At 35.0% G+C, this 13,934-nt stretch overlaps 2 protein-coding genes across 9 annotated transcripts in view; one reads left to right on the top strand and one right to left on the bottom strand.

Moving 5' to 3' along the window:
* EFCAB5 (EF-hand calcium binding domain 5) overlaps positions 1-13,934 on the bottom strand; it is a 136,302-nt gene that overhangs the window by 61,332 nt on the left and 61,036 nt on the right. For all 7 annotated transcript variants that reach the window (XM_077165391.1, XM_077165390.1, XM_077165393.1 and 4 more), the window contains 2 exons: positions 11,418-11,488; positions 1,650-1,805 (listed from right to left, as the gene is read on the bottom strand). In XM_077165391.1, the coding sequence (XP_077021506.1) occupies positions 1,650-1,805; positions 11,418-11,488 (227 nt within the window). The remainder of the gene's footprint in view (positions 1-1,649; positions 1,806-11,417; positions 11,489-13,934) is intronic.
* The window catches only part of SSH2 (slingshot protein phosphatase 2), a 412,119-nt gene continuing 401,785 nt past the window's right edge, over positions 3,601-13,934 (top strand). For both annotated transcript variants that reach the window (XM_077165406.1, XM_077165407.1), the window contains exon 1: positions 3,601-3,701. The gene's annotated coding sequence lies outside the window, so the exon portion shown is untranslated. The remainder of the gene's footprint in view (positions 3,702-13,934) is intronic.

Here is a 13,934-nt window from a genome sequence, read left to right as displayed (position 1 = left end):
GAATAATATCCTTGTTAACGTTTATGTTGGCCTTATCATCCTTTATTTCAGAGGACGAATCTCACTGTTCAGGGAAAAACTGTTACAAATAATTTGTTCTTTCACCTTGTATAAATAAGGGGCTAAAATAGTTTAACCCATTACATAGGAGGTGTTTGGGAAGTATTACAGTGGTTAAAAGAGATTTTCTATCCTGTTGTTGGTTAAATTTGTATAGGTAAAATGATATTATTCATATATTCAAGATTGTATACAATTCCTAAGGCAAGACAAATATACACAGTATACTTAATTAACATAAGTGGCCCTGGCATCATGAGATTTAAGTTCCAAGGATGAGCCTGGCCCTGGCATTGTGGATTAGTTGACCAAAAGGGGGAAAATAAATAGAGTTTCAATGGCTAAGAGATTTCAAATCAAGTCCAGAAGTCATTCTGGAGATTATTCTTATGTGAGTTTCAGCCAGATATTACAAACTGCCGCATTATGGCAACCCCCAACCAACAGTATTCATGGAAACCCTGAAAGACATCCTGAACTCTATAAAATTTTAGTTATTGATTCTGTTTTTCAGAGACTTAAAACCTCCAGTTGTTCCAATGCCAGGGAAGCTCTGAAACCCAGAAATACTGGACTCTCCATGAACAACAACTGGATTCATCGTTTCAAACCCTTTGCCCTTTAATAACAATACTCCTTTTCAGTCTTGAAGCAGTTAGTAGAATCATTGTCCAGATATCAATCAAGATTGAGAGATAATTATCAAATGAGAGGGAGAAGTTGTAATCAAGAAATCAGGATTTAAGGAATGATTTTGATTGCTGAATCATTTTAAAGATGTTCAGGGAAATATCTGAAATTTCTAAATTATAATCCAGCTGCCTTGATCTCTGATAATGATTGTATAGCTCTTATCTTCTGCCCCCACGCCTGTAAAAACATTGTGGTTAACCTTCATTTGTACCTAATTATCCAATTTCTCAACTTTAGACTCTTGCAATAACTAAAGAAAGTCCCTAATGTTTATTAATGAAGGGTCTTGAGTCAGCCCAGAATTAACCCAGCCCAAATGCAAAAGTTATCTTGGTAACTGAGACTGGATCTAACTAAAATGGGCCTACCTGACATTCACAGAGGCTTAGACTTTAACTTACAAGTCACTTATACTTCATCCTGCCATTTTCTTAAATACTTCTCTAAGCATGGAATCAATCTGTACATGCTCAATAATTAGATCCCCTCTAATTACATCATCTGGGACCACTGTGTTTATTATCCTAAACTCTGCCCATCTTTTCTTGAATAAAACTATCAGAATTACTGCAGTTCCAGGAGACAGATTTTGGGTCTCTAGGTCATCTGCTATCCTACTACCTGCCTAGTAGCAGGTATCCTACTACCTGCCTTTGGAAAAAGAGAAAAACCTTTAGAAAATTTTATAACAGTTTGAGAAAGTAATCTCATAATAAATCTGATTTGAATTTGATGATTTAAAAAATATGGATTGTATTTTTTATGACCTTTCCCCCCTAGTATTGGAAATTAAATTAAAATTAACCTTTGGAAATTAGCAACAAAGACAAAACTCCTAAAACTGATCCTTCACAATATGTAGTTTGAGAACCACTACTTTAAGGGTCTTAACCTACCTTCCCACTGTCACAATGCAGGAAGAGTTCAGCAAACATCTGTCTCCGCATGTCAGCTTTTATGACCTCCCGGAATTCATCTGCATAGTGGCAAAGGTGCTTAAGGAGTTCCTCAAACATTTCACTTTTAAAATCTACAATAAGCGAAGAGATGTACTGCAGAGAAAACAAGGATAAATGATTGGTTTAAACTGTGTTTTTTATTTCATTTTTACCAAGGATTCCGCCAATACATGTGAAACATATTGGCTACAGCTATATTTCTTTATCATTTGCTGATCATTTAGACAAAATGTTTTCATGTTAGTGTGACTCTACAGCTCCCGAGAGGACACCACTGCAGAGAGAAGTGAACAATGCAGTCCCCAACACCATACACCAGTGGAACCAGATATATTTGGAGCAATTTCTCTTTACAGCACATCAGCAAGCATTATGTAGGGCAGTCTTTCCTCACAATATGAAATATCAAGCAATGCTAGAATGTTGCCTCTAAACCAAAAGTTCCAAAAACTGAATATTTTTCTATTAATGAATGGCATATAAGAGCATATGTGCCCTGTTCCACGACTGGGGCTGCATTTAAGTGTTGGAGCATAAGGAATGGGGATTGTGAATGCTTTTTTGTGTTCTGATATTGCAATTAGGTATCCTTTGTCTATGGATTTTTTTTTTCTTTCAAAAGTCCAGAGACTTAAAACATCTATGCTTTTGGACAATTTCTCTTGATCCATGACTCTGCCTACCCACTCAGAACATGGTCATAAAATCAGTAGAAGAAAAATCAGATTCCAGCAACCAGATCCATTTAAAATACTGACCTGTCATTGAACATTCACATTCAACTAGAGCCTTTGAAATTCCTGACGTATCTTACTCTTTTCTACATTTAATTTTATTTGGATATAATTTAGCCATATCAAAAAGTATGCTCAAGGAACTCTCACTTCCACCTTTGCTTCCCCTACACCATTCCTCCCTGTCTCCCATTATGAACCAATTTTTTATTATTAATTTTTAATTTATCTTTCCAGTGTTTTTCATACAAATATAAACATACGTATGGGATTGTTTTTATTCCTCTTTCCTTCCTTACATAAGAAAAGTATATTATGTATACTATTCTGCTCCTTGATTTCTTTTTTTTGCCTATATAATCAGGAGAACTCTCTAAATCAGTAGAGATCTTCCTCATTATTTTCCATGGTTTCATATTACTCTATTGTGTGAATGGAGTATACTTAATGTAGTCAGTCTTCTATTACTGAGCACTTGGACTGTTGCCAATATTTTACTCTAACAAATAATGTTTTAATGATAACCATGTACTGGATTATTTTGCATATCTGGCTTTTTTTTTTTTTTTTTTTTTTACATATGTCAAATAGATTCCCCAAAGTGGAATTACTCACTTAGAAGCTAAATGTGTCTGTATTTTTCGGTAGATTTTGACATCAGGGTTGTACCTTTTGCACTTCTACCACTAATATATGAGAGCAGCTATTACTCTGCAGCCTCACTATCAGTGTGGACTACCTTCTGGATTTTTGTCAGTTTGATAGTTGAGAAACGGTCAGGAACATTACATTCTTGATCTATACCTCACTATAAGAGAAAGTATGCTGTGAAAGAGAGAACTGGATCATGTAGTCAGTCTTCTATTACTGAGCACTTGGACTGTTGCCAATATTTTACTCTAACAAATCATGTTTTAATGATAACCATGTACTGGATTATTTTGCATATCTGGCTTTTTTTTTTTTATATATGTCAAATAGATTCCCCTGTACAGAAATAGAGTTTCTGTAGTGGACTACTCTTGAAGTGTTAGCGCAGCTCACAGGTCAATGATTTTCTCCTCTGCTCCAAGCACAGGGGTAGCCAAATTTCTACTGATAGCCAAATTTTTACCGTATGACCTCACTGCCATAGTCACAATGACTGGACCAGATGAGAACACTTAACCAAGGATAGGCCAATCAGATTCTCTCCACTGGGAATTGGGAATAAGATCTGGGGAAAAGCTAGGTGGCTCTGAGTGATGTTGGACAGGTGAGCGTAAAATTAAGAATTGTTTGGTGGTCAGATTTATCCTGGTGAACTGTGGATACAGAGAATACCTCTCCAGAGAGAGAGACAGATGAAGCAGGAGGCAGAAGAAGCAAATGCTCCTTAAGTACATAGTCTCCTGAAGCCTGTCCTTGGATTCTGCACATTTCCTTTTTCAATGATATTAGCTCAGGGTGGTTTCTGTTTCTTGCGATTAAAGAATAGGGACTAATATACTTTGTTTAAAATTGAACATGTTTTTGGCATATTTAATTGATACATATTAAAAGTGAAGGATATAGTCAATATTTCATTTCCTCATAAATATCATCTAGCCAATTTAGAATGTATTATGTGAGACACATTAGACTTGAATCCATGATAATGAGTCATAAATCATTATCAAATTAGCTTAAAGATCAAAAAAGTAAAATTTCCAGTCTAGCAAAATAGCTTTTCTAAATATCTAGTTCCTTTAGATGCAACCTTGATGGACCAATGAGCACAGTTAAATTCTTATCTCTTACCTTGAGAAGCAGAAAAAGTATAATGGTTAAGACCTGCATTCTGAAGTGTGCCTGGGGTTCAAATTAGAGTTCCCATGTTTTCTGGATGCATAACCTTGAGTGAGAACTTCTCAGCTCTTTCATTTGTGAATAGGTATCATAGTGTAGCTATTTCACTGGGTCATGGTGAGAATATGGTATATGTACAGTGCCAAGGTATTTCATGTAATAAGTGCTCTATAGCTATTGTTCTTGTCTCCGCTTGAGCTAGGTGAGAAAATAGTCAAGAAAGTTTTGTTTATAGAACAGTCCTCTCAGCTTACACACTAAAATTGTGCTTTGGAGGCAAGCAGTATCAACTGAGAGCTTGTTAGAAATGGAAAATTTTGAGGCCCACTCCTAGACCTACTGCATCAGAAACTCCAATGGTAGAACCAAGCAATATATATATATATATATATATTTTTTTTTTTTGGCGTGGACATGCACTGGGAACTCTGCCACTGCGCCACCATCACCTGCCCACAATCTGTATTTTAACAAGACCTCCAGATTATTCTGATGCTTACTGAAGTTTGAGAACCACTGAATTAGATGATCTAGGGGACCGGGTCCTAATTATTCCAGGTTGCTAAGATACTGTTGTTTGGCCCCTAATGACTTTTTGCTTGAGTAGTAGGTATTTTCAAAATTACTGATAAGGTAGAATTATTGAATAATTGACATTTTCTGGCAATATTGTAACAACTCTATAATGCTGAAAAAACCTTAATGGTTCGTGAGAAGAATCACTCTGTTTTATATTAAACTTTTGGGAACTGACCTCAAAGCCATATGCATTTTCTGGTTGTGGGAATGCTATTGAATCAAGAAATCAATGCTATTTCTCTGAGAAACACTTCAATATTCTGTATTTAGAGCCTTTGGGTTTTCTGAGTGTGTTCTGTAAGGGTGGGCTATATAACATAAAGACTACCAGTTACCAACATCAGCTACAAATCAAATTCTAAACAGGATAATTACAGCAGTATGTAAATGGGCAAAAATGAAAATTTATGTGAGCCTTTATGTTTTTATGCCCTTCCAAGGAATGAATAAGTTAATAACCATAAATCTCGAAATGATGGCTTAGATTTAAGACTATAATTAACTACTGATCTCCATCAGTTTAATAGCTTCATGAGTAATTATACATTCAACTATACTTAGTCAAGTTATCTCTATGTACTAGATGTCCACTGATGGACATTTGGGCTGTTTCCATCTCTTGGCAATCATGAATAATGCCACTATAAACATTGGTGTGCAAATGTCCATTTCTGTCCTTGCCTTCAGTTCCTCTGAACATGTACCTAATAATGGGATTGCTGGACTATATGGCAATTCTATACTTAGCTTCCTGAGGATTTGCCAAACTGTCTTCCATAGTGGTTGCACCATTCTACATTCCCACCAACTGTGAATAGATGTACCTCTTTCTCCACATCCTCTTCAGCACTTGATGTTTTCTGTTTTTTTATAATGGTCATTCTAGTGGTTGTGAAATGATATCTCATTGTGATTTTGATGTGCATTTCCCTAATAGCCAATGAAATTGAACATCTTTTTTCATATGCTTCTTAGCTATTTGTATTTCCTCTTCTGAAAAATGTCCATCCAGGTCTTTTGCTCATTTTTAAACTTTTTGTGTGTGTGTGTCTTTTTGTGGTTGAGTTGTAGAATCTCTTTATATATTCTGGATATTAAACCCTCATCTGATATGTGGTTTCTAAATATTGCCTACCATTGTGTAGGCTGCCTTTTTACTTTCCTGACAAATTTCTTTGATGCACAGAAGTGTTTAATTTTGAGGAGATCCCATTTATCTGTTTCTTTTTTTCATTGCTTGTGCTTTGGGTGTAAGGTCTAGGAAACCTCCTCCTATCACAAGATTTGTAAGATATTTCCCTATATTTTCTGCTGAACTTTTTATGGTCTTAGCTCTAATGTTTAGGTCTTTAATCCATTTTGAGTTGATTTTTGTGTAGGGTGTGAGATTTGGGTCCTTTTCATTCTTTTGCATATGGATATCCCAGTATGATATGATAAACACCATTTACTGAAGAGCCTGCTCTGTCCCAGTTGTGTTGGCTTGAGCACCTTATCAAAGATCAATTGTCCATAAATGAGAAGGTCCATTTCTGAACACTCAATTCAATTCCACTGGTCAATATATCTATCTTTTTTATTATTATTGTATGCTGTATGGCGAGGTCACATTTCATTATTTTTCCATGTGAGTATCCCATTATTGCAGCACCATTCGTTGAATTTCGTTTGTTTGTTTTTGCTTGCTTGTTTGTTTTTTGCAGGGTCCAAGAATTGAACCCAGGTCTCCTTCATGGCATGTGAGACTTCTACCACTGAACTACCCCTGCACCCCCAGTATATCTATCTTTATGCCACTACCATGCTGCTTTGACCACTGAAGCTTTGTATAGTCAGGTAGTGTGAGACCTCTTCATTTTTCTTTCTTAAGGTATTCTTAGCTATTCAGGGCACTCTGCTCTTCCAAATAAATTTAGTTAATGGCTTTCTATTTCTGCAAATTTAGTCGTTGGGATTTTAATTTGTATTGCATTGAATTTATAAATCAATTTGGGTAGAATTGGCATCTTAACTCTATTTAGTCTTCCAATCCATGAACATGGTATTCCTTTTCATTTATTTAATTCTTCCATAATTTATTTAATCAATTCCTTGTGGTTTTCCATGTATATGCCTTTTGTGTCCTTAGTTAAATTTATTCCTAAATATTTGAATTTTTGGTTGATATTGTAAAGGGATTTTTTTTCTTGATTTCCTTCTCAGATTGTTCATTACTAGTGTATAGAAACACTACTGATTTTGGGGTGTTGATCTTCTACCCTGCCACTTTGCTGTCTAATTCATAGCTCTAGTTTTTTGGGATTTTTGACCTACAGTATCATGTCATCTGTAAACACTGAGAGTTTTACTTCTTCCTTTCCAATTTGGATACCTTTCATTTCTTTTTCTTGTCTAATTGTTCCGGCTAGAACTTCCAGTACAATGTTGAATAACAATGGTAACAGTGGGTAACCTTGTCTTGTTCCTGATCTTAGAGGGGAAGAGCTTTCAGTCTTTCCCCATTGAGTATGATGTCAGCTGTGGGTTTTTCATATATTTCCTTTACCAAGTTGAGGGAGTTACCTTCTATTCCTATCCTTTGAAGTATTTTCATCAAGGAAAGACGTTGAATTTTTTTTTTTTTTTTAACATGGGCAGGCACCGGGAATCGAACCCAGGTCCTCTGGCATGGCAGGCAAGAACTCTGCCTGCTGAGCCATCATGGTCCGCCCAAGGACGTTGAATTTTGTCAAATGCTTTTTCTGCATTGCTCGAGATATTACGTGACTTTTTCTGTTTTGATTTATTGTGGTAGTGTATTACATTAATTGATTTTCTTGTGTTGAATCAGCCTTGCATACATTGAACAAATCCCACTTGGTAATGGTGTATCATTCTTTTAATGTGCTGCTGGATTCAATTTGCAAGTATTTTGTTGAGGATTTCTGCATGCATATTCATTAAAGACATTGGTCTGTAATTTCTTTTCTTGTAGTACCTTTATCTGGCTTTGGTATTGGGTGATGTTGGCTTCATAGAATGAGTTAGGTAACGTTCTCTCCTCTTAAGTTTTTTGAAGAGTTTGAGCATAACTGGTACTAATTCTTTCTTGAATGCTTGGTAGAATTCACATGCGAAGCGATGTGGCCCTGGATTTTTCTTTTTTGGGAGCTTCTTGATGACTGATTCAATCTCTTGTGATTGCTTTGTTGAGATCATCAATTTGTTCTCAAGTCAATGTTGGTTGTTCATACCTTTGAGGAATTTGTCTATTTCATCTACATTGTCTAGTTTATTAGCGTATAGTTGCTCATTGTATCCTCTTATTATCTCTTTTATTTCTCTGGGGTCAGTGGTTATGTCCCATCTCCCATTTCAGATTTTATTTATTAGCATCTCCTCTCTCTCTTTAGGGGATTGGCCCTTGACAAGTTACTTTGTCTCTCAGATATTCCTTAATTTCCCCTTTGCCTGGGGCAGTGCTGAAGCCTGAGAGTGCTCACAGTTCTATTTTATAAGCTTTTAATAAGTTCAAGAAAGAGAGAGAGAGAAAGCCTTTTCAGAGTCAGATCCCAGCTCCCTGGGTTTGCCAATCAAAAGTTGCAGTTGGTATACAGCTCTAAGTGTTCCCGGGATCTGTGTGCCCTCTTTTCTTGGAGGCTTTTTTCCAGTATTTTGTGCTGTCCAACTCAAAAAGCCTCTGTTCTTTTTTCTTTTCCCCTACCTCACATCATGTACAAAAATTAACACAAAATGTATCAGAGACCTAAATATAGGAACCCAAACTATCAAACTCCAGAAGAAAACAGGGAAGCATCTTCAGGAGCTCGTGTTAGGCAATGATTTCTTAGACTTTAAACCCAAAGCACAACTGCAAAAGAAAAAATAGATGAATGGGACTTTGTCAACATTAAAAACTTTTGTGCATTAAAGGACTTCACCATGAAAGTAAAAGCAACCTACAAAATGGGAGAAAATATTTGGAAACTACATCTCTGACAAGGGTTTAATATCCAGAATATATAAAGAAATTCTAGAACTCAACAACAAAATGACATACAACCCATTTTAAAAATGGGCAAATGACTTGCACAGACATTTCTCTAGAGAAGATATACAAATGGTCAATAAGCAAATGAAAAGATGCTTAATATCATTAGCCATTAGGGAAATGCAAATCAAAACCACAATGAGATACCATTTCATACCCCCAGAATGGTTACTATTAAAAAATGGAAAATTACAAGTGTTGGAAAGGATGTGGAGAAACTAGAAACACTCATTCATTGTTGGTAGTAATACAAAATGGTGCAGCCACTGTGGAAAATAGTTTGGCAATTTCTCAGAAAGTTAAATATAGAATTACCAAATGACCCAGAAATTCCACTGCTAGGTATATACCCAAAAGAATTGAAAGTAGGGACTTGGACAGTTATTTGCACACAGATGTTCATACATTCACAATTGCCAAAAGATGGAAGCAATCCAAGTTCCATCAACAGATGAATAGATAAACAAAATGTGGTATAAACATACGATGGAAAATTATTTTAGTCATTGAAAGGAATGAAGTTCTAATATACGTGACAACATCAATGAAGTGTGAAGAGCTCATGATGGGTGAAATAAGCCAGACAAAAAAAAAATAAAATATTTGTCCTCTATCTAAATATTTCATATCTAATTATTCATAATTAGATGAAATAATTAGGATAATCAAATCCATGAAGTAAAAAGCTAGAAAACAGCTTATCAGGAGCCAGGTACGGGTAGGGAATGGGGAGCTAATATTTAATTGTTCCAGAGTTCCAGTTGTTTGGAGTATAGGAAAGGTTTTGGTAATGGATGGTGTTGATGATAGCACAACACTGTGAATGTATTTTACACCACTGAATTATATATTTGAATGTGGTTAAAAGAGGAAATTTTAGGTTGTACATTTGTTACCAGAATAAAAATTTTAAGAAAAAAACATGGGACTGTGCAATACAAACAGTAAATCTTAAAGTAAACTATGGACTATAGTTCACACTATAATTCTAATAGTATTGTTTCATCGGTTGTAACAAAAATGCCACACTAATGCAATGTGTTATTAATAGATGCAGTATGGCAAGAGTCAACAGTATGGAAATTTAGAGTTAGGCAGACCTAGTCAGAGTCCTGGCTCTGCTGTGCGACCTTATCTTGAAGAAGTATTCTATTTTCCTAGGTCTCAATTGCCAAATAATAATACTACTACTTTCCTAACTGCATTGTTGTAAGGATTACACAATAAAGTGCATTTAAAGCCCTCAGTATTGTCCATGGTACATGAAAAAGCACTGAAAATGTTAGCTATTATCATTATACAAAGAAAAACACAATGTTAACAGTGGCTATATATTGGTGATAAAATTATGGATTTAAACTCTTTTCTTTATTCTTTTCCATCTTAAATTTTCTATAATGAATACATACTACTTTTTATTGAGATGCAAGACACAAACCATAACATTCATGTATTATTTTTGTAATTAAAAAAATAAAGAAATTTCTAAATTGCCTACTCTTAGGATTAGTATAAGACAAAACACACACACATATGCACACACATACAACTATCACCAAGAATCAGTAACTTGCAAAGAAATACATTGTTTAATACTATGTTAAAGGATAAAGACTTTGACTTTTCTTGAATCATTTTATTACCATAGTTTGTTCTTCAGAATATCGTTGTTTTAATAACTGAGATAGAATTTGCAAAACTCTCATCTACATGATAATCACTTCCAGAAGAATGCTAGGAATCCTTCATATATAATCTTAAAACTGTATATTGCTTAGTTTTCACCTTCAGTGGAGGAAGGGTAGGAGAAGAAAAGGAGAATGTTATCTTGACTTTGGAACTCATCAGAGAAAAACAAAGGAATTATTCAAGAACATGGAAAAATATAAAAGTAGGCTATGAAAGACTTAGGACACTGGTATCATTAAATTGCTTCTTTCACTTGTTCCATTAAAACAAAATTATACTTTCTCAGACACAGTATTATACAGACTTTGGAATCAAACCGCCTGAGTCAGCAGTTTCACTAGTTATAAGATCTTGTGCAGTTACTTAACGTCTCTGCACCTCAGTCTTCATCTGTAAAAATAGGGATAATAATAATATCTGCCTTACAGGGTCGTTGAGAGGAATGCCTGAGTTAACAATATACATATCTTAGGACAGTGCCTGGCCCATATGAGATGCATTGTAAGTTTTAGTTCTCATTATTATTTTTATAACCACATTTAACTGACTCTAAGATGCTGTTTTTTCTTGATCTTACAAAAAGCGGTCAGTGGAAGTTTTTCATACTTTTCACATCATGAATGAGACTGGATGAAAACAATTATAAGAGGCCTTTAATTGTAAAATGCAACCTAATTTCAGAGAGGTTAAAATATTTTAAAGTGTGCATCTTAGAATCAATGAAATAAGTTATTATGCTTTCATTTCATTTAATTCTCAGTTAATGTGTGCTCATGCCATCCACTAAAAGACTATTGAAACTGGCAAAATAATTTGGTTCAAATATTAAATAATGTAACTTCTTACTTCAGTAAATCCTTCTTTGTCCAATCTTTGTTCCATTGAGTTAGTAATATCCAATTCTTTGTAATAGGGCTCTAATTACACAATAAAGATTTTTTCAGGTTAGTTTGGTTATTATACATTCACATTTTATACTTATATTACAGTGATTTAAAATAACATAAAATTATTTAATTAATATTCATCAAAATTTACAAAAAAAGTAAATGATAGACAGTTGGGTAAGAGTTCAATTACTACAGATATATTTTGTCCTGGATTTTATATAATCAAGCAACCCAAATACTAAAAATACTGAGTCCATATTTTTAATGACCAGCTTAGGATAAAGCAGAAACATTTGCATGTTAATATAAAAGATTATAAAACACATCTGTGTTGGTTTGTCCATTTCTGCTAGTGGATCCTAAAGCATAACAACTCTACAACTTTTCCTTTTAAAAATTCTTCTTTTGTCCTTATTGTTTCTTAAATTAAAAAATATGAACATATTTTCTTAGTAAAAAATTCAAATAATGTGGAAATACAAACAGCAAAACATGAAAATTTACGTTTTTCTCTCTCCCTCACCAGTATACTCATTCATATCTGCCCCAGAAGTAACCACTATCAACAGTTTGTCATCTTTTGTTTTGGTTTGCTAGCTGCCAGAATGCAATATACCAGAAATGAAATGGCTTTTAAAAAGGGGAATTTAATAAGTTGCTACTTTATAATTCTAAGGCCGAGAAAATGTCCCTACTACAAGTCTATAGAAATGCTCAATCAAAGGTATCCAGGGAAAGATGCCTTGGTTCAAGAAGGCCAGTGAAGCTCAGGGTCTCTCTCTCAAGTGAAAAAGCACATGGCAAACATAGTAAGGGCTTCTCTCTCAGCTGGAAGGGCACATGGCAAACATGGCGTCATCTGCTAGCTTTCTCTCCTCGGCTTCCTGTTTCATGAAGCTCCCCAGGAGGCTTTTTCCTTCTTCATCTCCAAAGTTCGCTGGCTGGTAGACTGCTTCTCGTGGCTATGTCATTCTCTGTTCTCTCGGAGATCTCTCATTCTCCAAAATGTTTCCTTTTTTATAGGACTCCAGTAAACCTATCAAGACCCACCCAAACGGGTGGAGACACATCTCCCCTAATCCAGTTTAACAAACACTCTTGATTGGGTTACATCTCCAGGGAGATGATTACAAACAGTACTGAAGAGAGGTTATTCTGCTTTTACAAAATGGGATTTTGATTAAAACATGGCTTTTCAAGGGTACATACATCATTTCAAACCAGAATATCTTTTCAGCAACTTTTCTACGCATTTACATATGTACTTTTGTATATATATAAAAACATATATTTTATGCATACATATGATCATATTGATCTTCTAGTTGCCTTTTTTCACTTAACAACTCATCTTTCAGATCTTTGAAAATATGTCTGGAGCTTAGGCTTGAGATTAGGGGGAAGATCTGAAGTGTGAATATGGTTTGGGAGTTATCAGCATTTAGATATTAGCTGAAGCCATGGTTTGAAAGAGAAAACCCAGGGAGTGTATATAGTGTGTAGAATGATAAGAGAAACAAAAAGGAAACCCTGGAATACAACATTTAAGATGCAAGCAAAAGAAGAACCAAGCAACAAAATGAAAATATGATCCAAGATAAAAGAAAAAATCAGAAGAGAATGACATCACAAAAGTCAAGAAAAAAAATAATTTCACAAATAACGAAGTGAACAATAATGGTAAATGTGGCAGTTAGTTCAAATAGAGATTTTAAATGTCCATCTAATATGACAAGTATGTGATCTTTATTGATCATACCAAGAAACAAACACAAAAATTGTATGGGTGCGTGGGTGGTTCAGTGCTAGAATGCATGCCTTCCACGTAGGAGACACAGGTCGATTCTTGGACCATGGAACAACAACAACAACAACAACAACAAAAATGTATGGAAGTTCATGATGAATGAGCAATGCACAGATTTACTCTTCTATCTCTCCTACCAGTAGCTCCTCTTACCTACTGTGGACTGGTACCAGGGTACAGAAAAGACTAAGTTCACAACTGAATTTTAAAACTGCTTATGATATTAGCAGTTGTGGTCCTAAGAGGACTGTATAAACTTTTGTATAAGTATATGCATCGGATGATATCCCCTTTCCAAATCTTCCCTCCTGAGCTCTGGAAGATTATTCAAGCTAGACTGGTTTCTACCCATAATATAGTATATATATCTCTTCCTTGGCTAGACTGAGAGCAATTTAGGGACAGGAAACATGTCTTAGTCTTTGCATCCTCCACCCCATCCCAGTATCAGGAACTGAAGGCTCAAATATTGAATGAATGAATGAATGAGTGAATGAATGAATGATACAGAAAAGAAATACTACAGCCTAAGAAGTGAGAGAAGAAACAAAACAGGAGTGGTCTGGTATTTCTTTAATCTTATCAGATCCCCCATATAGCTGTCTTAACTCAATCCTTCTGTACCCTTATCCAAATATAAATGAAAAAATAAAGTTATTTTAAAGA

Source organism: Tamandua tetradactyla, chromosome 6 (genome assembly GCF_023851605.1).
Source record: "Tamandua tetradactyla isolate mTamTet1 chromosome 6, mTamTet1.pri, whole genome shotgun sequence".
In the NCBI taxonomy this organism is placed as follows: domain Eukaryota; kingdom Metazoa; phylum Chordata; class Mammalia; order Pilosa; family Myrmecophagidae; genus Tamandua; species Tamandua tetradactyla.
This window is presented reverse-complemented; position numbering and strand designations above follow the sequence as displayed.